This window comes from Chaetodon trifascialis, chromosome 15, assembly GCF_039877785.1.
Source record: "Chaetodon trifascialis isolate fChaTrf1 chromosome 15, fChaTrf1.hap1, whole genome shotgun sequence".
NCBI lineage: Eukaryota > Metazoa > Chordata > Actinopteri > Chaetodontiformes > Chaetodontidae > Chaetodon > Chaetodon trifascialis.
In genome coordinates this window covers 3,462,904-3,488,305 of record NC_092070.1, presented here as the reverse complement: position 1 = coordinate 3,488,305, position 25,402 = coordinate 3,462,904, and the positions used below count along the sequence as shown (strand labels likewise).

Sequence of the window (25,402 nt, the reverse complement as noted above, 5' to 3'; positions counted from 1 at the left end):
ACTTTCAAATGAGTTATAGTCGAGTTTAGGTTTAGGGTTGATTAAAAGGCTTGAGTCAAAAATGGCTGCAACTCCACCTCCTCTGCCGCTGCCTCGAGGAATGTGAGTATTAATATGGCTTGGAGGAGTAGCTTCATTTAGGCTCACATACTCTTCAGGACACAGCCAGGTTTCAGTCAGACAAAATAAATCAATATTATGGTCTGATATTAACTCTTTACTTTACTAAAACAGCTTTAGAGGACAGAGATCTGATGTTGTACTTTTGCAGTGGTTGTTTTATATGAATAAAACATGTTTTTTGTTGTTACTTTGCACCCAACTGACAAAATCTCTTTTCCCATCTTATACTTCACTAAGAAGATTACCTACCATACAATGAGTCCATATTTTTTAAATATCTTCATTTTTATGTTTTAAACAGCTGACAGGCAATGAGAGTTTGTGGCCAGATTCAGTCTGATGATGTTGCAAATATGTGGTTAGTTTTTAAAACCCAGGACACCAAGACACCATGTAAGCTTGTATTTTCAATGTTCTGGATGATATGCTCTCATTGGCTCATGGTGATTACATGAAGGTGTTCAGGTGCTTGACCAACACACATAGCACTGTTACAGTGAGGTCAAACCTAGTGCTATTGCAAGCCTACTTTGACTGTTCAGATGTTTGTAGTATGTAGCTCCAAGATTAATGCTTATCCTTTCATCAGTATGTCCACTCTAAAGTTCATCAGCCCAACACTTTATGGCTTCATTTCAGCTGCTTGCTTCAACTGCAAACTGCTATGTCATCAAACATCAGTTATATAATTAACCCTGAAAATACCACTGTGTTTGGCACTTACACGTTATTGTTTTGTAGCTAGTCTCTTCAAAATGTAATTATTTTTACCAGTAAGACCTGGTGGTACTGTAGCCCCAACCCAGGAGTGAGCACCCTAATTTCTAACTTTAACCCTCTATACAATTTAATTTATACAGTATCAGGACACCTTCCATATACAGTCTCGACCATACTGTGCAGAGACTCAACAATTTCCCCATGGCAAAGGTGGCAGGGGAAAACGTACTTTTAACATGCAGAAACCTTGAGCAGAATCAGGCTCCAGTTGGGTTTAGACTGACAGACTGACTGACTGACTGACTGACTGACAGACAACACAATGCTAAAGAAAGGGTTAGAGTTAGGGTTTCCGACAGTTAAACACAAAAGGTAGAAGGATAGAATCCAAGTATCTGAGGTGGTGGGCAACAGTAAGAAATCAGTTTCTATTGCACACCTGAATGTTTTTTTGTTTTGTTTTTTTCGTGTCACTGCAGGGACTCATTATGAATTTGATCACTCAGAATACTGAAATCCCACTTTTTAATTTCATTTATAACACATTTTATTTGGGGATTTTACAGGGATCTCAAACACAGCAGCTGACAGAAAAGATTCTCTGTGTGAGTAAAGTAAGTCATAGAAAATAGTCCAAATCTAATCTAAAATGGGTGTATTTAGATGTAGAAGAAACCAGATATACAAACTTGAGAATTTTACTATCCTCTGGTAATAATTAATTTCTCACTAACACATTGACTGACTTTTACACAGAACCAATAGAAAGCATCTTGACTGGAAACATTACAAATGTGGCATTTGCATATTGTTTATTCATCCTTTTAGATTTATATATATATATGTGTAAGAGGGCAGGGACAACATCTAGTATTTCATTATACAACCCTGTGTTGTAGAATGATGAAATAAAGGACCTTTGCACCTTAGAATGACTTTTGTTCTTACAAACACCCCTTGTATGTTGGACTTGGGACTTATGTTACATCATTACTAGTGAGTCCACAGCATATCAGTGGCATGTATTTTCCGTCTTGAATGGAACAGCAAAGATGTGGTGTGGCACTGAGGCTCCCAATGACCTCAATACATGAAAGAGCAAACAGCAATTTTAAAAACTTTATGATTCAGCCTCATTGGGAGGTTTGGTTTGGGCTTCAGTTAGGAATCTGACCGAGTTTATGAATGACCCAAAACTACAAAGACCCAGGACTTGAGACCAGAGCTGCAGTCCTAGACACTGCTCTGAGCTTCTACTAGAGCAGTTGCCCACCCAAAACCCATACTGACTGTCTGTCCCCAACCACATAAATTAATTAAATCAAAGGTGAACAGAAAAGGAGTTTCACATTAAAACCTAAGATCAATGAAGTGTCTGTCAGAGTGCATATGAACCCACTCACTACTTTAACCAACCTTGCTCTGACATATGGCATTGAAATTGAACATTTAATAGTCTCTTCCCAGAATCCTCTTTTATTTTGCCATCATTTAATAACTTTTGAATTCCTCTTACCAGACTTCACGCCATTAGGAAAAAAATCCTACACTTGATGAAAATGCTGTAGCTACATTTAAGGAAGTGATTGCATCAGCATTAATTAATGCCACGTCTCAATATAACAGAGGACTCCTCTGCTGACTTTGGTACCTCAGCAATGGATCATCTTGTTGACAGTGCTGCAGGCTCACTGTGTATGATACTCGACTATATTACTGGTCTAAAAAAGAAGATAATAAAACAGATGAGGTCAGCTCCATGGTATACCCGCCAAACTGCAAAACAAAGCAAACACTGGGAAACTTCAAAGGAAATGGTGTTCTAACAGTATGGAAGAATTTCATTTAGTCTGACAAGATAGTCTTAAAACATACATGGGGGCCCTCTGCGATGCCAGGGCAGTCTATAATATATCGTTAATAGAGGAAAATAAGAACAATCCCAGGTATCTTTTCAGCATTGTAGTCAAGCTGACAGAGAGTCAGAACTCTGTTGTTGTAACAACTTGGTGAGCTTCTTTAATGATAAAATTCTTACTATTAGAGACAAAATTCATCACCTCCTTTCCCTCAACTGGCACTGATTTATCTTCAAACACAGAAACTTTAGAAATAGCTGTTAACCCTGATATACTGTGTATTTAAAATGATTTTCTCCCATCAGTCTTCACCAACTAACTTCAATGATTTCTTTATCTAAATCATCAACCTGTCTCTTAGACCCCATCCCAACTAGGCTGCTATAAGAAGCTTTTCCTTTGATTGGTACTCCCTAACTACATATGATCAACCCATCTTTATCCACAGGCTATGTATCACCAGTGGCGGGGCTTGTGGACAAGCAAGCCAGGCAGTTGCTTGGAGCCCCCGGCCACTAGGGGGGCCTTTGAGACTTTGAGAACCACTAATCTATTTTTCAGTATTCATGTCTCAGAAATTGTGCATTTATGTGTGCAAAAAACATTTTTTTGTGTTGTGCATGGGTAGGGTGGGGGCCCCAGGGATTTCTTGCTTGGAGCCCCAAGAGACCCTAGCAACGCCACTGTATATCACAGTCCTTTAGAGCAGTGGTTTGCAACTGGTCTGGCTTCGGGACCCACAATCACCTCTTAATGACAAGCCACAACTTCAATAGATGGCACTCTGCTGCATAAAAAATCCCCTCAAAATAAAAGCACTGCAGATATTTTTGTTAACCTTTTTTTTTTTTTTTCCCAAGGCAAAGTCCCACTGAAAACAGGTCTTCGACCCACTTTTGTCTCGCGACCCACCGGTTGAGAGTCACTGATTTATAGTAGCTGTAATTCCACCTCTTCTTAAAAGGCCTACTCTTGATCCAAGGGTTTTAGACAAATACAGACCTGTATCTAACCCCCCCTTTCTAACATCCTTGAGAAAACAGTCGCCAATCAGTTGTGTGACTTTCTACATAATAGTTTGTGTATTTTAAGATTTTCAGTCAGGATTTAGGGTGTATCATAGCGCAGACAATACTGGACAAAATTAGGAATGATCTAATTGCGTCAAACAAAGGACTCTCTGCACTGTTTCATTAGATCTTAGTGCTGCATTCAACACCATTGACCATCACTTCGTATAACAGTGACAAAATTGGCACTAAATGAATCACACTGAGATACTTTCAGTCCTGCTTTTCCTATCGATTCTCGTTCATACATGTTAATGATGATTCCTCCATGCACACCAAAGTTGGTCACTCAGTTCGGCAAGGTTATGTGCTTGGACCAATACTATGCACCATATTTATGCCATTCCTTTAGAAAATTTTATTAGGATATGCTCCATAAATTTCCATTGCCATGCAGATGATACCAAGTTATATCTATCAGTGAAGCCAGATGAAACCAATCGGTAAGATAAACTCCAAGCATGTCTTCAGGACATGAAGACCTGAATGATCTGCAACTTTCTGTTACTAAATTTGGACACAACTGCTTAGAGAACTTGGCCCTAAACACCATCAAAACTCACTAACTATGTAAATTCTGGATTGCATTGCCTTGGTCCTCCAGCACAATCACAAGGAATCTGGGAGTTATCTTTGATCAGGGTCTCTCCTTTAATGCTCATAAAACAAATTTCAGGGACTGCCGTTTTTCACCTATGTAACGTCTCAAAAATCAGGCACATCCTGTTATTATTATTAGTCTTATTCCTATGCGTGTGTGTGTGTGTGTGTATGTATAGAAATGTTATCATGTACATATATTACCACATATTAATACATACTATCATACACATACCATATAATTTATACCTTATATTATTTTCGACATTTTTACTGCCTTTGTCATAACCAGTGAGTACTGCCACCCTACACTTATCAGTGATATATAACAAAAGGATTTGGAGGCTTAATACCTCTGTACAATGACCATCAGACATAACATCAGCATGCCAGTGTTGACTGGTAATGAATTAAGCATTGTTATGTCTTGAATTCAAATGGAAAAGTGCTCATATTTTACCACCAAATACATTTGAAAATACTGTATCAGTCTCCAGAAAGGATGGAGATTCAAGTCAACCTTCCCCCAACTTCTAACATGGTCCTTAACCAGTTATGATGCTTGTCTTTATGGGAGTCCAATCAGATTTCAGGGGTGGGCTTTGTCTGGCCACCCCCTTAGACACACCCCTGCATCAAACTGAAAAGTATTTCATGTCAGTGCACTTCTGATCACTCAACATAAGTCAAAGGATCAGTCACAGCTGAGAGTCAGGTGAGTCATTTGGAAATTATACAGATCTGACTGGGTGAATCATGGCATGACGAGTCAAAATTAGATTTCACTGAACATTCAGTAGATTTTATTCTGAAAGGGTCAAGCAGTTTGATAATGACATTCTTGAACTTTTTGGTCAAATTTAATTTCTGTAAGAAGATAAAAAAAAAAGTTCAACTGGGAGCCATCGAAATGATCATCTAAATCAGTCCTACCTATGGTTGCAGCATTTAAAATAGAAGCGACAGGCTGTTGCTGGCCTCACTGCTCTCCAAATGCCAAATGTGGGACAGATTGATAACATTTGATTTAATAAATACATAGACTTCAGTGCTTTCATCTGCATTGTGGAGAATAATTAATTGTGTTCATAGAAATAAAATAAAATGAAAAAAAAAATACTATGTAGGATAGTTGTCGCAGTACTTTTCAAAATCAGACCATCCTCACTCAAGTAGCAAGGCAATGTAAACTTGCTGAACCAGGGAGCTTTATGGTGACTGAGATAATGTGCTGTTGGTTTATACTGTGTTCACATTTGCCTTCAATTAATGGTGACTAACAGAAAGCTAACAGACGATAACAGAAGGAATCTTGGTCCAGTTGGAAAAATGTTGCTCCAATGGTTTTGACTCTTAAACCAAACCAAACCTTCCAACTTGATGCAGTAACATGACAGAACTGGGCTGAAAAAAAGAACGAAAACAGGGATCTCCAGGAAAAGAGGAAATCTCTGTCATCACAAGCGTTCTTCTGTGCTTTTCTTGCTGTTTTCCTTTACCTCTCCTCAGTCTGTCCATACTTTCACCTCATTATTCATTTATGTCGGGATTCAGGTATGAAAGGAAGTCAACACCCCATACACGCACGCGCACACGCACAGACTTCCACGCTGACACTGCTGGGTGGATGCTGACTCTGGCGTAACCCCCTTTCAACTGGAATAAACCTGTTCAGCCCAGAGCCGCGCCTGATGTACGCATGTGCTTTGTGGCGAGCGTCAGTACGCACTGGAGTTGTATTCACGTACGACGACAAAACATGAGCTTCCCAGGAGGAAAAATAATGTCCACGTGCTGTGTGTTCACATCATTCACAGTAGCATAAATATTAGTTTTCAACTGACAGAGGAGTTAAATTTGTTGTAAAATGTGTATATTTATAACTATTTATCGTATAGTTTTTGTCAAGTATATTGACAAAAACCTCAGCTAAAACGCTTTTAGGGGATTTTTTGTTTGTTTATTTCTTTTGGCCATCAGGACTACAATGCAGCATCAGAAAAATCAGAAGCAATACTGCAGCGCGCGACACAGAGAGAGAGAGAGAGAGAGAGAGAGAGAGAGAGAGAGAGAGAGAGAGAGAGAGAGAGAGAGAGAGGATTTCCGCGTCTCCCGAGAGACACCCTGCGCGTTCATGAAGCCGAGAGCTCGCGTTTGAATACCGGCTTGAGCCGGTAAAGAGCTGCCAAAACTGCCAGGAAATAAATTCAGTGAAGACAAAAGATGATGCAGCTGGCGTGAAAAAACCGAAATAGACCAAAGCCAAATCGGCTTTAGTCTTACTTTTTTCAGTAGGACCAGGAAGTGGCTTAGATTTTAGAATTTAAAAAAAGAAAACGTTTTCTACGTAAATGTTTGCAGTCTCAATCTTGGCAAACAGGCACTATATTATATATTATAGCTACCTTATAGCCAAAATGCAATGACGACGAGATAGAAATCCCGGCTTTGTTACACCAGAAGGCTGCTTTTCCACCCTCTCATCAACACTGCCGGTAAGTAAAACGTCAACTCGGCTCCAGCTGTAGGATGCTGTCCAGCCTGAGCTCACTGGAGCAGCGGCGGCAGTCTGAGCTCTTCCGCTAGGTTACATGAAAAGTAACGTCATGTCATTTTTGTCTCAGAAGGAAGAACCGGAATACATTTTTATTGATATTATGTTATCGACAGATTAATGAGGTTGTGGCGCCCAATAGGCGGGAACGCAGATAAATCGACTAACACAACAAATGTGTACGTGTGCTCTTGATTTGTCTATAACAGCAGGGAATCAGTGTAAACACAGCAGTAATGAGAAGTGTTGGCTGTAACGTTACTTGCTGCCCTGCTGCCTGCGTTGATGGGTGGGAAACCCCTGGGATGCTGCACATTGACATCATTCCTCCTTCCACTGCACTGCGGTTAGCCCTCTCTCCATGTTGGGTTCCTCTTAGATTAATATACTCATTTCGTTTCGGTGCCCATAAGTTCGAACCGTAGTTCCGCTTGCCTGCATCTCCTGCATCCTTTGGAGTTGAAATTCCTAAATAAAAATTATTTGAGATGTAGCAGTTCCATGATTTCAGTTTCTAGCGTAAATCTGTGACATCTTTGCTTACGCTGTTTTTCTTTTTCTTTTTTTCTTCTTCCGTCCTAACAGCATGACGTCAGCCATAGTCAGTACTTGTCTCTAAAAAAGTTGGGATGCTGCCTAAAACCTTAAAATAGAAATAGAATGTGATGAATTGAATTGTTGATAATTGAAAATTGCACAAAGCGTATCAGATGTTGATACTGGGAAATGTAATTTTTTTCTGACAATGAAATCTTCGTTTAGAATTTGATGCCAGCAACACATTTCACAAAAGTTGCGACAGTGGAAACAAAAGATTGGAAAAGTTGTGAAATGCTAAAAGCAAACAAATGGTGGACAATCTCACAATGAATTAGGTTAACTGGCAACAGGTTAGTAACATGAGTCTTTCTGAAGGAAAGATGAGGAGGGGTTAATCACTCTGTGACAGGTAGTCACTGACAAGTAGTGCAAGTTTCTCAACGTAAGATTACAAGGAATTCTTTTTGGAAATCATGGATCATGGTATGGAGGTGCATTAGTCCACATGGCATCGCTAACCTGCACATTTGTGAAGACACCATTAATGCTGAATGATGTATACAGGTTCTGGAGTAACATGCTTCCAAGAAGACAACGTCTTTTCCAGGGAGGGCCAAAACACATTCTGAACATATTCCAATAGCTTAGCTCCCTAGTTAAAGAGTGTGGGTGCTAAACTGGTTTACAGTCTTGACTTGTCACTCATTGAAAATGTTTGGTGCATTATGATGTAAATTACAAAAAAGGAGACCCTGGAACTGTTGAGCAGCTGAAATCATACATCAAGCAAGAATGGGAAAACATTGCACTTTCTAAATAACAGCAGTTGGTCTCCTCAGTTCACAAAGAGTGTTGTTAAAAGAAGAGCTGATGCAACAGAGTGGTACACATGAGCCTGTCCCAACTTTTCTGAAACATGTTGCTGGCATCACATTCTAAATGAGGATAGAATTGTCAAAACACTGACATTTCTCTGTTTCAACATTTGTATATTGTCTTTGTGCTATTGTCAATTAAATATGAGGTTTCAGCGTTTTGCAAATCATCACATTCTGTTTCTATTTACATTTTACACAGTGTCCCAACTTTTTTGGAAACAGGGTTGTGCATCTACCATTTCAAAATCTGAGGCAAACAATATTTTCTTCCAGACAGTTTAAGCTACCTATTGTCTGTGGGATATGACATAATGTTATGGTCATTAAATGTCACCAAACAGAGGAGCTTGATGTGGCTTGAGGTGAAGGAGGGATACCCAGCCTATTTTAGCAAAGAGTTGAAGGTGTTGTGTTTGGGTACACACAGGTGTGTGTGTTAGAGAGGATAGCCTAGCGTTTTCCAGCTCACACAGCCTTGTATGTTTGCGTGTGGCTGTAACAGCTCACATTGTTCTTCTGGGTCCCAGCTGGTTGCTTTCTCTAAGTCCCTTTGTGGAGATTTCCATGGTGAATGTTTTCTTATTGTTCACAGGCAGACATGACCTTTAGACACTCGATGCCAAAGTTTATCTTGTTTTGGGTATATGCCTCTGGAGGAAAGGCTATCTGAAGATTATTATGACATCTTGGTGAACTTCCAGAACTGTTATCCTGGCTTTCACTGGAGACTGTCCCGTAATGGTCCACAGTAGGTGATGTTTCAGAGACTTGTCAATGCCTCTGAAAAACTTTTTTTGTCAGGGATATAATAAATTGTTGTGGTGTGCAGTATGCACTTAGTTACAGGCACAAAAAGTGGCCAAAATTATTATTATCAGTTCTGCAACACCCACATTAGTCAGCAATGACTGACAGATTAGCTGCAGGGTGGAACTTTAGATTTAGTTTGACATTTCTTTTATGACCAATGGCCTCAACTGTGAGTCTCTGTGGCTTGTCAGCTCTAAGCAGCAGCCACACCCATACAATGAAACATCAGCACAGCTTCACATTCTGCTGTTTTTAATCTTACTGGTTCTCCCTATGTTGGTTTCCCACCTCACAGCCACTCAGAATCACGAGATCTTACTGGAATACTGCAAAGAGCCACCAGTTTCAAAAGAACTGGGGAATCATTCTGTGTACTTAACATGTTGCACTTTCACCGCACCGTAATTTACATGAGTACTGAATCATTAAAGAAGTGTGAACTGTGTTTTCTCTTTACTGCTCACTGCTCAGTCACCCATACTGTATGTCACAGTCAAGTGCACACTCTAATATGTGGAAGACGCTTCCACAGAAAGAGGACATTACCATAGTTCACCAATGAAGTTCAAAAAAAGAAAGCGCACAGTATCAGTACATGAGTAACCAAATCTCCAAATTTATTACTTATTATCGTTAATAAAGCAGTTTCATAGTGGTGGATAGAGAAGAGACGTTACATAAAAAGTATAATATCAAAACCTACTTTGACTGCAACAAATGAATATTTTCATTCTAGGTCTTGGTGGGTTTTAATCTACCTGGGTGGACCACCCAAGTTGAGCCTATGTATGGGGAAACCATGTCCAACAATGAATCAAATAAATATATAAGAAGTGGAGAAACAAGGGAAGACAATTAAATGGCGACTCTGCAGGAAGCAGGACTTTTTAGCCTCTTTTAGCTCATTATTTTATTATTTTTCATTCTTAGTGTTCTCATCAACTGTGTTTTCAGCAGCTGTTTAGCCAAAAACATCTGTATCAGTTTATGGAGTTCTTCTGTCATTGAGAGACCCCAAAAAATCAACGAATGAAGCTTAAAGTAGGACATCAAAATGAGCTCACTGATGCCATCTCTGTTTCTCCCTCCAGGTGACCTGCTGTAGCCATGAAGGTGCCCAATTCCCAGCACTGTTTTGGTCCAAATGTTTACACAGAGGTGCCTGATGGCGGCTGGGGCTGGGCTGTGGCTGTGGCCTTCTTCATGGTGGAGGTCTGCACCTATGGGACCCTTAAAAGCCTGGGTGTCTTCCTCCAGGATTTGATGCACGAGTTTGGGGAGAGCAACAGCCGAGTGTCATGGGTCATCTCCATCTGTGTCTTCATCTTTACTTTCACTGGTTAGTCACTTGTTTCCTGCCTTATACTTTTTTATTAACAAACTAAAGACACCAGAAAATATTTAGGAACACATTTATAATAATTTGCATATTACAGTAACTCTCAATCATGCATATGTGATAAACCAACTAAACTGGTTTTAGGATGAGTACATAATGTTATGCAACACACATTTCTGTCCTATTAGCAACTCATGACATTTGCATTGTGTGCAGCCTTGTAAGTCCAATGAGCAGTGTTTTTCATACACAACAGCACAGCAGAAACCTCTTTTGGCCAAGTCATTGTTTACTCATTGGTACTGACAAGCGAGTCCTTAAGGTGTTGTATCTCAGTACCAAAACGAAAAAATAAAAAGAAGAAAAATCAGGCAAACAGTAAGCCACTTTTCAGTCTGTTCACTTCATGACTGAGTTGCTGTCGGCTTTCTACAGTAATCTGAACTCCTTAACATGTTCTAAATGTGAAAACTAGTTTCTGTATTGGGATGTAGAGCATTGAGGAATCCTGATCCCCCAACTAGATTCCTCCTGGCAGCAACATGGTTTTCTTGGCCTTGTTGTACATGTAACCAAGTTTCTCATCAGTTTTTACAATGTAGACGTGTGCAGGACAAAGACTAACAGACACTGAAACTGACACTTAACTTGCCTCAATCTGTCTAAATAAGTCTGACTCTACAGTTGAAAGTCTGATGTTTGTAAAATTGACTTTGCTGTGAGGGAGTCTATGTTTCAGTGGCGGAGTCTATCCTACAAACACACACACACACACACATCATAAAGGCACGTAGTAAATCAGTCATTCATTTGGTTAAAATAAGAGAGCCATGCTTCCTAAATGAGGTGGACGCAGGGCAGTAACCTGATTACAGACCTGCTGCATGTACTGTATCTGTGGATTTACAGTATCCAAGTACTGTAGTAAACATAAAAAATTTGTCCTGTGACCTGAGTCACCTGAGCACCAGTAACCTGATTTGTAGGGTGCACATAAATATACTGATGCCCATTTACTGCAAAACAGCTAAAACTGGACTAATGATTCTTATTCCAATTATGACTAAACTGCTTGTGCAGTTGTCAGTGCAGTGAGATCTAAATGCCTGCAGCTAGCCTGCGCAGTTATAACACACCTAATCAGTTCAACAGATCACTTGTACTTGAGACTTGAGACTATACAAGCTATTATGCAACTAATATATAACTGAGTGCAATTGATTTTAATGAAATGACAATATTGTCTTTCACCCTCACCCCAGCGCCCCTGTCCACCATGTTGAGCAACCGCTTTGGCTATCGTCCAGTGGTGATGATGGGCGGGTTCCTCATCAGCCTTGGAACCATCACCTCCGCCTTCACCAATTCCATCAATGAGATGTACATCACCATCGGCATTATTTCAGGTACTTATCAGGCTCACGCAGCCACTCCCATCAGCTCATCCACTCCACATCTATCTATGTATCTGTTGAACTATCTGTTGATGTATGTCTGTGTGTGTGTGTCTTTGTGTGTCATTGTAATACACTATTTACAGAATGACTGTTGTGTTCTTACAGATGTGTTTGTCTTGTTTAACAGCCTGTAATGAAAGAACTAAAGGGACTCCTAGCAGTGTCAAGAACAAATTCTGAATCAATCTATTTCTTCCAGAACTGTCCAATGCCTGAGAGGTGATCAGCCTCTTCTAAGCAACATGCAGTGAGGTCTACTCCACTATCTTAACTCTCTAGGAACGACTGGCAGAACAGGAAAAACTGAAGCAGTAAAATATTTCCCAAAAAACACTAAATTCCTTTTCAGATAAGGATTGACGGAATAGGAGGCTGGGGAGGATGGAATAAATTGACTGACTGAAAGTAATAGATTGGATGATGAACAAATTGATGAAATGAGTTTTGTGTCAGAGCAAATTAACTTAACATCAACTTTTTTTTTCTTGGATGGCAAGCACTGCTAGCTCTCCCGCCGTGATTACCATGTCTGCCTCTGAAATGGACCACAGCTAACTTGACAATCCCTTCTCTCTCCCCCTGTCTCTCTTTTTTTGTCTTTACATGCCTTTTGTCTTTCAGCAGCAGCTGTAACAAAGCTGAATCATCTCACACAGCCTGCCACCTTTGACAAAGGAGTCACCTGACACCTTGATCTTGACCCACCCCTCTGCCCATGCAGTGTTCCTACCATGCGGGCCAGTGGCTGTCATGTCCCCTTTTCCCCTCTTTGTTTGCAGGCCTCGGTTACTGTCTTGCCTTCCTCCCCACTGTCACCATCTTAGCCCAGTACTTCTCCAGACGACGAGCCCTCGTCACCTCTGTTGCTTCCTCCGGAGAATCCTTTGCCATATTTGCATTTGCTCCAGGTGAGTGTTCAGTCACAGATGGGCAGTTAGCCAAAACATGACCTTTATCATTACTTACTGGACATAATGCCATGAAATTCATTACATAATTTTTATTTGAAGTTCTGCAGAATGTTGCCTGCTTTCAGTCACAGCTCTTTATCTGCCAGATGTGTTCCCAATCATTCCAAGACTGCCAATGTCCAGTCACTTCAAAAAACGGGTTCTGATCCCTCTGATGATTGCAGTTACAGGCCATGTTTTATCTAAGTATGGGGTACCACAGGGCTCCATTCTAGGACAGTTTTTATTTCCTCATTATTTTCTCCACATAATCAAATGGTGTGATATTTCATTTCATTCTTATGCAGATGATACTCAGCTGTACTTGTCATGCTAACCCTTTGCATTTGCTAAGGTATCTTCCCTGCCTAGCTGTGGTTAAGGATTGGATGGTCGAAAAGTTTCTTAATCTTAACTCATCCAGAAATCCTTATTACAGGCCTGGAGCACCCTCATGGCCAAGTTCTGCCTGCTCTCGGCACTCTTGCTCAACATGCTGTATCCACATAGAGTCATTTTAGACCACAATATCAATTTTGAGTCCCATGCTGGGAAATATGTACAGAATAAGATCTTTACTTTACTTTTAATCGTCTTCAAAGAGTTATTCATGCCTTTATCAAATCTTGTCTCGTCTGGATTATCAGAGACGTAATATTTTTTTCGATTTAGGCAACAAATGACATAAATGACAAAAAATGCAGAAAAACATCTAGAACGTACTTCAAATATACGAGTCCAGCTTTCATCAGCTAACTTTACTAGCATTGTCAACACTTGCTGGTTGTTTCACTGTACAAGCTTATCACATCAAAACACATTTACTGTGAAACATGTGCAGGAAGTGCACAGTAAATTTATCTTTACCACAGCAAAGCAGTTGGTCTCTTGCAGTAGGTCGTATGAGACAATAAAGTGTACAGTAGTCAGCTATGGTGGCAAAACCTGATTGAATGCAAATACAGTATATACAGGCTTTGGTGTTAGGGTACAAATTAAATACAGAGTAGTCCACTACTGCCGACTTTCCCAACTAGTGGTTTTCGTAGTATGACTACATGAATAGTCAAGTTGTAGAAACCCCTGTCATGTATAATAACAACTGAGCAAAGATTCAGTTAAAACCTCCAGAAAGGGCTAGTAAGTGCTTTTAGTATATGATAATAACAAAAACCATGCTGTCCTATTCCCACAGCTCTCACATCACTGAAGGAACACATTGGCTGGCGCTACTGTCTGGTCGTCCTTGGCACCTTTCAGGCTTCTTTGATTGGTTATGGACTTCTTCTTCGTCCAATCACTATTAGGCCAGAGCCTGTAAAGGAGGAAAATGAATCAGAGAAAGAGAGCCTGTCTTTGAAGGAGCTGCAGATTGTTTACGAGCTGGAGAATGAACAAACCAGAACCTCTATCAGTTCAGGAGTGTCCCGGGGCTCAGAGGACTCAGGTGTCACCTCCCTCTCTGCTTCAAACGTAGACCTGCAGACTGCAGGAGCTGAAGGCAAGGCTCTGATGGAAGTGGGAGTGCAGGACAAGGAGGCCCTGGAGTCCTCTCTGTCCACATATCCTAACCCAGCCGAGGAGAAGGATGATTGCGAACTACCACATGTAGAGGCTGGTCCTCTCCAGCCCTCCAGCCCCAAACTCCTGGATTTCTCTGTGCTTAAAGACAGTGCCTTCATCTGGTACTCCCTCTTTGGCTTGTTTGCCACATTTGGCTTTTTTGCCCCACAGCTCTACATCATCGAACTGAGCAAAAGCCGGGGCGTAGAGCCCAGCATGGCCTCCTACATGCTGTCTGTGATGGCTGTGGCTGAGATCTTCGGCCGCTTGTCCATTGGGGTGGTGTTGAACAGAGTCAGCTGCAGGAAAACCCTGGTACTGCTGGTCTGTGTGGTTATGATGTTCTTGGTGCTGGTGGCCTTCGGTATAGTGTGGGAGTTCTGGGGCCTCGTAGTCTGCTGTGCCCTCTATGGCTACTTCATGGGCACTGTTGCCTCCACTCACATCCCTATGCTGGCTGAGGAGGATGTGGTGGGCATCCAGAAGATGGCGTCATCTGTGGGAGTTTACGTCTTCATCCAGAGCTTTGCTGGATTAGCAGGGCCCCCACTAGGAGGTACAAGATCCTTATGATTCTTTTCAGTCTTCACTCATCAGTGTACCTCTCTGTAGATTCTAACAGCTGTCTTATCTTTCCTTTAAGGTGTGTTGGTGGATATCACAAAGAACTATGGTGCTGCCTTCTACTGCTGTGCAGTGGGCATGGGCATCGGTGCCGTCTGCCTGGCTCTGGTCGGTCCAGCCAAGTCTGGCATGTGCCAAAGATTGAGCAGAAACAAAGAGAAAGGCAGGAGCACTGAGGAAGAGGAGAAAATGTCTCAGGGCAGTGGCCAGCCAGACTTCTTGGAGGTGGACTTGGCCCTGGAGGACAGTCCAGTCAGACAGGCTGCAGATCAGGACAACACCTCTGTAATATGAATCCAACCAACCATACCACTCATGACTAACAACTTACCACCAGGGCCAAAAACAAATACAGATGCACTGCGAGAGGCTGCAGGGTGGTCTTCACAACTGCTGCTTTTTCCAAATCTCAGGTGTCACTCTTTCAGTCTGACAAGCTTGAAGTTCACTCCTTCCCAGGAAGGAAGCAGTCACACCTTCGCTCTTGACCAATTCTACACAGATTTCCATTCCAGCTGCTTCGGTCAAAACCTCACTCATTAAGAGCCTGCACAATCCTCTTTGTGTGGTAAGGTTGTTTTCAGTTTGACCAGGAGTACCTCTGTCTCAGGAAAGAAGTGTTGTCATGGATCCTGAAGTGTCATGAGCAACAGTCATGATATGTTGGTAGCCTCGTTAATATCATGACTGAGTTGTGCTCGTGAAGGTGTGTTTCCTCATTAAGGCCCTGCAATGGCTCATTCCACTGATAATCTCAGCCACCACAACAAAGAAAAAAATGAGTAAAACATTCTGCGATTCATAATCTGATCCACTTCCACAATACACACAGCATTGCTGTGCAATGCGTTGGTGACTCTACTGGCAAGGCCTGATCACAGCCCTCGTTCCCTTAAAGCTGCAGTAGGTAAGGTCGAGAAGAGAGCAGACTGAGCCTGAAAATTTGAACCAACACAGGTTCCATGTCACTCCCCCTCCCTCTCCGCTGCACTCATGCCCTGCCTTCAAGGCCCTCCTCCCTGCAGCGTCTGCGTGGCTGCCTTGACAACCAGCAACGTTAGCCTTGGCATCGGAAACAACATCGGAAGCGCTGTGGAGTGTTACTGTAACAATCACCATATTAGCTTTATGGTTACTTGTTGTCTTAGCCATATGCTGTTGTTGGCAGCAGCGGTATGGACAGTTTCTCCTTTGCAGGTGGCTGTTGCTCCACCATAGCTTTCACTAGCCTCCTGACTCCGCTCACAGAGCTGTTTGAGCGGCAGCCGGCAGCATGAGCGGAGGGAGAGGGTGGTTCACAGCGAACTCTGAGGAGTGATTGACAGATGTCAGACACTCCCTCAGACTCTGATTGCTCTGATGGCTTTATGGATTGATCTGATTGGCTGTGATTGGTTGTTTTGTGTCAGATGCAGTGGATTCTTGCAAATCGCAGTAGATCCAGTAGGTGGGACCAATGGAGCTGGTTATATTCACAGATTACATGTTTCATGTACTGCTGTCTGGGCATAGGGACAGTTTTAGCAAATATGACAAAAAATTAATTTTACACAAGTTACCTAGGCAGCTTTAAAGAAAGAAAGAGGGAGTGAGATGGTAGCTGGACGTGAGGACAGAGGTGAGCCATGGCCAGATTCTCATAGTTTATAAACAGTGGTGGGGGTTGCTCAGACATTACTTTCAGTAGAAACGAAGTAATGTAAGGCATTACTACATTAACTTAGGTAATATATTTAGAATTGCAGTTTGAGGTATGTGCTATCAGCAGCAGTTTAGGCATTCAGTAGATCTCAATGTCAGTTCTCAGTGTCAATGCATTGATGTTATTCCACAAAGGAAACAAGAACTCAAATGTGGCTATAGAAACCAGGTTATGTTGAGGCTGTAGTAGAGCATAATTATATGTATATTTTATTTATTATTATTTATTGTTATCACAAACCCCAACATAACCTCAGTATCTAGCCAAATTGAACACTTCTGCTGTTACCTCAGTGTAATTAGTGACGCATTACTGTACAGACAGTTATACTGTAAACATTGTATTACATTTTAAGTAACTTGCCCAGCACTGTTTATAAAAATGTTAGGAGTCAGCAGTCATTCTGTTTGTCTGTTACTAGAGAGTCCAGTCTGCAGTGTCGTTCATGTAATCCACTCCCTCCCCTCGTCCATGAGGCCGCCTCTAGAACACCTCAGTGTTGTGTGTGATAGTCAACATCACAAGGAATCGAATAATGGACTAATACATACAGTAAACTGAAAACAAATACCTGTGTACTCCACACACACAGCCTGTTTTCCAATAACACTATGTTTAAACTTTTTTTTTAAAATGTATGCTTTTAATAACCACAGCCCCTCAGCACCCCGCTTTCCATGGTGGCTTTCTCACCCCATGCTGAATTCACACTTGTTCACGCTTTAAAATCCTCTCACATAATGAACAGCAGGTAATCTCCTGTATGCATCTGATGCATGGAGAATGATTTCACGACTGCTAAAGCTGAACAAGAAAACACAGTCATGCAGTTTACTTACAGTTTATCTCCTGTGCGATGGTCTTATACGCATTCATGTAATCCAAACTTATTTTCCACTATGGAAACTAAAGCAATATTTCAGCAGTGTTCACTGATCCTTACAAAGAATTGAGGAGCTCCAGCTTGGTTTGTGTACATGGAGCATGTATCATATGGTTGTATGGTTCTGAAGGTTGTGGGATTCTTTTTGCATGAGCCTCTGACGCTTTAGATTCTTAATTCTGTACTATTTAGGAAGTATTGATATAGATCTCTTATGTTGCCACTGTCCTGTTGACTTGCTGTAGAATGACCTTGCTCCAAGTAACGGTGTACAAACTGAACTGTAGAACTAGAGATGGTCATATGCAGTGATATGTATGCAAAGGTGTGAAGGATGGATCTGACAGGAAACAGGGTCCACGTGAAGCACCTCCTCCCAGACTCCCTCCTGCAGCCTCAGATCGTCTCCACACCCACCACCACACGACTTGAAGTTTAGTCCACAAACCTGTCCTTAATCGCCTGATCACCTTTATTGAAGCTCTTTAGAATGACGGTGTGATCCTTTTTTAATGTCACTTTTTCATTTTTTTATTTCATTGAGTGATGGGCAGGTCCCTGCCTGTGGTGTACTGCTTTCACGATGTCTTTTCTAAATAAAATCTCCAAACTTTGATCACTGTTTGTGTCTCAGATAGTGTTTACTGGTGCTGTAAATCCCTCTGACCACGTGTCACCTGTTTCATAAAATGCTAAACAGATGGTGCTGACATCCGTCACTGTTCACCATCATGGATACAATAGTCTGTCGATGGTTGGAACCTCAAACACTTTCTTCATCTGTCACTTACACACTAACATGAGGTTAGGCAGACAGTTCTGTAAATTCAGGTGAGGGATTGATTTGGAAACATTCAGTTGCATGTGTGGAATTTGTCCCTGTATTGCAACATTTCATAAATGAAGCTTGTGAGATGTTGAAAGCTCTGAAAGAAAAGTGCTTCATATTTTAGGTCCTATGAAGGTGAGGATGAATTTTAATGGTCAACATTTCAGACATGTTTGTGTCAAATCAAAAACATTATCATTAAAAACACATTTTTCAAGAATTAATACATTAATTATGACAAAGTTTAACGTAAATGTCTGATTGGGTAAAATGATGACATATCCAAAAGGTCAAAGGTCAACTTCACTCTCATAATTCAAAGCCATAACTCAGGAAAAAAACAGGAGACTGTGACCATACTTCACATTTGGTCAGATCCTCAAGCTCATTGGTTCAGCTGATACTGAGCTTCAGGTGATTGTTGACTGACTGTCTGTCAGTCCTCTGGACTCAAGCTCACTGAAGCCTACTTCAGACACATTTCGTGCAATGTTTTCCAGACACTGTAGCAGAAAACACACTGATGATCATCTTCAGTATCAGCGTCAGTGAAATGCAGCATGCCTTTGCATGTTTACGTTTCAGCGTGAGCAAGAAGACCAGTGAAGTTTGGGAAGCTGCATGCTGACAGTTTGCATGCTCAAACCGTGTAAGCCCGTTCACAGTAAGAGTTCTCCCAGAGTCAGCAGAGAATGAAAACCAGGGGACTTTAGTTCTTCAAACGTTCCGACATTCAAGGTAAGAAGAAACGTTTCCTGTGGCTGCTCATCATGTCTGAGCATGAGCACACGCTGGTCATCGCTGTGGTTTACTGGAGAACTGAACTAAACTCCACACAGTTTGCAGGGCTGCAGCTGCTGATTAACTGGAGGCTCTCTCAGCGGCTTGTCAATGCTGCTAAAAGTATTAGAGCAGCGTTCTCTACTGGCTGAACAGCAGCGGTGTCTCTGACACACTGAGCAGCAGATGATGGGTGGATATTCAGTCTGCCTTAAAAATGTCATTGAGGTTTCTGCAACAATGATCACTAGGAATACATTTCTATTCCAACAGCTACTAAATATGTCTCATTTATGACTTGAGTCTAAACATTATGGGAGCTTTACCCTCATGTTGTCACAAATGTGCAGGCATGATGCATCCCTACATGAATGTAAGTATTAAAACACTGACAAACAGAGTCTGCAGAGATCCAGTCCAAAGCTGCACAAGCAGCAGGACATAGCTCACTTTGTGTTTTTGGCTGACAAGCATTCATGCTGGAGAGCAACAGGCAAACTGAGACATGCATGTTTCACATCTGTCAGTCTAAAGCAATGACGTGAGGCACAGCTGCATCATCTGCCCACTGTTTGTTTACGGCTTTAGTCTACGAGCTCTGCCAGATGAGCACAGCAGTGTTCGTGACAGCTTACATACTTACTCTTCATTCAGAGGCAGAATGTGACACGAATGTATGTTTTTATCTATCTATTTAACACACACACACACACACACACACACACACACACACACACGCACGCACACACACACACACACACACACACACACACTACAAACGTTAATATAAAAAGTACTATACAAATAAAGAGAGACATATATTCTATATATGTGATTTATTATGTACACAAACAAACACAAAGGAAAAATAAAACACAAACATTAAAAATGATCTCATTTTCTTTAGATAATTTGGGTTTTGATCAGCCTTTCTTTCTTACAACATACTACTATAATAATAAGTACTTCATTGACATTAAAAAATTCTGTGATAAGAGGTGAAACTGACTGCAGCAGGTGCCGGATGGTCTGTGATTGGTGTGGTGTGTGTCACCATGCCACCAGCTGTTTCAGATCACCGGCATGTTTATGGAAGCAGCATGAAGTCTGTCTCATTCCTGATGGACACCTGAGTGATGTCTGACGTCATTGGCTGAGCTTCAGTGTAGCAGGCTTAAATATGTCCTTTAACTAAGAGATTGCTGATTGTGAGGGGGGATGATGGGTCTCTAGAGAATGTGATGAAGAGGAGGAAGAGGGGCGCTGGATTCCTGACTGGGACAGACATTCTCTGACGTGACTTCTTTCCCCAAGCTTGGAACAGGGCCTGATATAAATACATGCTGTGACTGACAGAGGCAGGAAAAAGTCTTTTTTTTTAGGACGTCAGAGCCAGTTTTCCCTCACAGAATGTCAAGAGATCCAACGAGAATAATAATCTTCCTGATACTTCAGTGTGCAGAGAGGATACCAGCACTGCTGGCTGCCTGGATGACATGATGTCTGAATACTCCACCTTTCCTGGATGTTGCAGCTGTAGTTGGATTGTTACAATGATAGACCAAAACAGCAGTTCAACAAGTCTGTCCAAAATATCCACGTCCTCTGTGCAAAGCAGAAATTCAATGAGACAGGATTTTTTTAAAAAACAGTTGGATTTATTAAGGAGAGTAGAAGGGTAAGACAGCATAAGTTAGACTGTACATTGAAAGCTTGTCTATCCGAAAATAAAAAAACTGGGTCAAGAAATGTTTTATTTGATACTGCCTGTGGCATCAAAAAACCTAAAACACAGTATAAAACCTTTGTTAACAGGACTGGACAGTAGAGGCAGAGCTCAGAAAAGGAGGCACTAGACATCAGTACATTTGGCAGATGTTTTCCTGACGTGATTAAAAGCAAACTTGTAGAAGACACTGGCATTAAGAGAATCATCGGTCAGTCCGATTATGATTATTTTCAACACAACGCAATACCAAACCGTGGCTGTGGAGCAGTGCTGCGGCATAGTTTGGACTAAACAAACACACTCAGTATTCAACCAGGAAAAACAACAGCTCGAGATTCATTCTGTTACAGTCACGACAAGATTCACAGAACATACACTGGAGGCAGTGCACAAAACCAGGATGAGACACTTTAGAAGGCAAAGTCAAAGGCAGAGTCTTAGAAAAATGAGGATCTGGTTCATCAAGAGTAAGACACTACTCGAAGTGGAGCTTTGGGAGTAGAAAAAAAAAGGCCTCTTGGCTAAAACCAGTTTTTGCCTGTTCCCAGATCAGAAAAACTGATCCCCATCAGATGAGCGTAGCTGCACTGAACACTAGCACTCTTCTCCCCGTGGCCCCCTGCGATCTGGTGACAGACCCATGTGGGGGCCCGAAGGCAGATGGTGAACATGTGAGTGAGGACCACAGATCAATGGGACACAGAGTGTCTGTCTCAGGTCACTTTTTGTGGAAACAATCAAGTGCAACCCGATAAATTCTTTGCCCAAAAGTGTGTGCTGTTGGTATGAGTGACGGTGCCGCAGCTGTGGGGTGGAGAAGGCTTTTCGCTGCCTTCCAGTGTGGACTGTGAAAACACTTTTTTTAGACGTGGCGGTGAAAACGTGTCAGTGGTCTGCAGCATCAGGGCCACGTGGACATAAAAACCAGTCAGAACTCTGAGATTTGGGAAAATGAGTGAGGTCTGAGGTTGACGTAGAAATCAAGAGTTCAATCTCAGGATGACTGAAGGAGAATCTGCACTGCCATGAACACGGGCTGGCTTTTGGTAGCTTTCAAACACATTTCCAGGTCTCCATCAGTGACTGGAGGCGGCTCGGGTGTCACTTTGGTCTTTGGTGTTCCACCTGAACGACAACCGGAGATCGCTCCAACCACTGAAGGAGGCTGTGAGATGTAGTTGAAAGCATAGAGTTTAAAATGAAATTGTGTTTCATTCTCTGGATATTCTTTTTCCTGGACTACTAATCCTATTTTTTCTTCATAATCTGAGTAAATCTCATCACTGATTTCTTCCTTCTTCCTCTATCATCCTCTGAATGACAGCTGGAAAAGTGCAGACTGGCTGGCTCTGCAGCTTGATGAGCTCTGAGCGTGTTTGGTCGACAGTCCCAGTTGGTCAACTTCCTCTTTTAGTGTTGGGAACACACACACTGAAATCAGCCATGTGACTTCACCGCTCCATACTAACACACACACATCCAGTGACACGGCGCTACAGGAAGTGCTATGCTGATCATCATCGATTTGAATCATCCATTAACAAAACATCAGCGAACATATTAAGTAGAACCGATTTGTAGCTAAGGAGCTAAAACTTGAGCGCGCTGGTAAGACTTTTTAAAAGCACACAGCACTAACGTTACATCCACTTTCACATCACTGGTCCAGTCTCTGAATTGGAGATCCAGTTATTACATCAGGTATTAGATTGATCAACAGCAGATGACCTGTCAGAGGGGGTGGGAGTCAGGCGAAGTTGGGGAGATGTAACAGCTCAATGAAAGGTGTGTTAATCACTTTCATCACTGGATGATGATCCTACGTTTGCTCAAGTGTTAGCACGGACCAGCAGAGCCACTCGTTCTGTTCATGGGCTCAACACATCTGGAAGAAACTGAGTAACTAGAACACCATCCCAGAAAAAAAAAAAAAAAAGAAAAATAACACTCATGGTCAAACATACAAATGTGTGTGGAAGGTTACAGCTGCTGTTAGGAGTGAGAATGAGGTTGTGTGAGAAATACATACTGGTACATGAGACACGAGAGGAGCTGAAAGGACAAGGTGATGTGAACGAGAGCAGCCAGCGTGTTCATCTGTGACACACAGGCTGGCTTTATCCCTTTTGACTGAACTTAGGATGCATGGAACGGGGAGATGGACAGCACTAACAGGTACCTTTGAGAAAATGAGACTGATCTGAGACAACATAAAGGCTGAGCCACCTCATCAGCTGTAATACAGAACGCTTCAGGTGGTCATCCTACAGAGAGGAAGGAGCCTCCAGGTCTCTGTGGGACAGATGAAATCTACCGGCTTGGATGTGAGATTCCACAGGGCTTCAGTGTGAATTTGGCCATTTTCAACCTGGACTACATCACCCATCACTGTACTGTACAGTGTACAACTGCTAAGCTACATAATGGTTGAGGACACTTTGACACCAAAGGCACGATGCTTTCAGGCAGCTTTTCTGGACATTACCTAGAGTTCAGCCTGACACCTGGTATTTTTTCGAACCTGCTGGATCTCTGTTAATCTTACGTATTTTGGAATGATCGATTCAGCAGGATTGAAGAGATGCGTCTCTGGGCTTTGAAATGCAGCTGTGCAGTGCAGACAGTGGACATGTCCATGGTTTCACTTTCCTGTGACCACACTGTTTTTACTGCTCGGTTGCACTGCTGACACAGGGGCTGTGCAGACAAGCAGCTGCAGTCAGTCACCACATACATACAGGATAATGAGTACGTTTCATGGCCATCTTTCTGTCTCACTACAGGGATGTGGAGCAGACTTTTCATCCCACAAGATAAAAACACCAGCAAGCAAGCAAGAATGAGAAATGTTGAACGGGAGCATATTATGGCCCTGATGCTGATAACATGTAATCTGGATCTATATTATGTTATTTAGCAAAGGAAATGTTATCACAGACGCCTTCGAGGGTCCTGGCCCCGAGGGTCGGTCTTGGCCTCCTAGATGTTCTGACTCAGTGTACCTTTGGTTCCAATTTGTGTCGAGGGCTTTGACCTTTGTGTGCATATAGAGATTCATGATGTGGGCAGGACAACAAGGTTATTAACACCAGGTGTAAATGCAGAGTTCATTATGCAGATAGAGCGTGAAGATACAGACCACGTGTCCTACCAGGTGTAAATGGAGTCACTGGGTCTGTCTGTCCAGCCAGTAAAATACAGTCCTGGTTGAAGACGGCCAGAGTTTTGCTTTTAAATCACAAGGAGTCTTCTCTGCTACCATTTACAGACAAAAGACGCCATCGAATCTGTCACTGGACTCACGTGGAAGGGCAGAGGCATTAGAGTTCTGGTTGGCTTCAAATCACAAAGAAGTGGTTCACAATGTGCCCTGAGAAACAGTAAAATACAACGTGTCACTCTTCCCCTGCACTAGCTAGCCTTATAGCACGGTGTATCACTCCTACAAGTGGTTTATGTGTTTGTGTCTGTGCTCTCTTACCCACCCCCTCCCCTTTCATTAACTGTAACACAGTCCATCAGCAGTCACAAATCCACAAAGTATAAACCCCCATAAAATATAAGTTAAAGAAAAATGCATAGGTACATACAGTATATTCATATATTAGAAAAAGGATCAAAATGATTAGAAAACTAAAATTAAGTGGATGTCAGAACAGGAATTTCTATCTGTGTGTGTGTGTGTGTGTGTGTGTGTGTGTGTGTGTGTGTGTATGTGTGTGTGTGTGTGTGTGTGTGTGTGTGTGTGTGTGTGTGTGTGTGTGTGTGCGTGCATGTTAGCCCTGTTCATTCCTGTTCCACTTCCCAAAGAGGAAATCCCCACCACGGCCGAGTGATGTCATCACCAAGCACGAGTGGAGAACAGATGTCGAACCAGAGACAAAACAAAAGCGGTTCTAAAAGGAAGGCAACACCTGGCAACAGTCGCCGTGTCGCTGGCGCCTGCAGGCACCTTTGACAGCTACTCAGTAAGAATTTAAAACAAGCCCCTCCCCCTCTCCCTCCCTAGCAACAGTGGTCAGAGCAGCATGGAAGAAACAGACAGTGTGTAGATGTGAATTAGAGCAACACAGAGAGGAAACAGCGTAAAAGAAGTGAGGGAGGTCCACTGCACAGTGTGGACGGGGCAGAGAGTGGGGGTCAGAGGTCATTTACAGTGGTTTCAAGGGTCACAGGGCGACTGGGGCTCTGAGCCAAAGGTGGCTGTCATAAGTCACAGTGAACAAGCTCATTAAGGCAGAGAGCAAGCGTGGGGGAATGGCTGTAGTAGTGGTGCTTTTAATACACAGTCAAAGTTCAAAGGTGAGGACAGAGGGTGGACGGACGCTATCCAATCCCCCTACGGGCAGGTGGTGGTGGTGGGGAGGGTTTTCCTCCTCCTCCTCCTCCTCC

At 42.2% G+C, this 25,402-nt stretch overlaps 1 protein-coding gene across 3 annotated transcripts; it reads left to right on the top strand.

Moving 5' to 3' along the window:
- The first annotated feature begins 6,463 nt into the window (after window positions 1-6,463).
- slc16a6b (solute carrier family 16 member 6b) lies at window positions 6,464-18,288 on the top strand. 3 transcript variants are annotated; one of them, XM_070981506.1, is made up of 6 exons: window positions 6,464-6,867; window positions 10,246-10,493; window positions 11,756-11,899; window positions 12,730-12,858; window positions 14,096-15,019; window positions 15,107-18,288. In XM_070981506.1, the coding sequence occupies exons 2-6, from the start codon at window positions 10,262-10,264 to the stop codon at window positions 15,379-15,381; spliced, it is 1,704 nt and encodes a 567-aa protein (XP_070837607.1). In that variant the 5' UTR covers window positions 6,464-6,867; window positions 10,246-10,261; the 3' UTR covers window positions 15,382-18,288. The 3 variants fall into 3 exon arrangements, with proteins under 3 accessions (XP_070837607.1, XP_070837608.1, XP_070837609.1); XM_070981507.1 differs by having other exon boundaries at window positions 6,517-6,867; window positions 12,572-12,858; XM_070981508.1 differs by having other exon boundaries at window positions 6,526-6,867; window positions 12,575-12,858.
- Window positions 18,289-25,402: the final 7,114 nt, after the last annotated feature.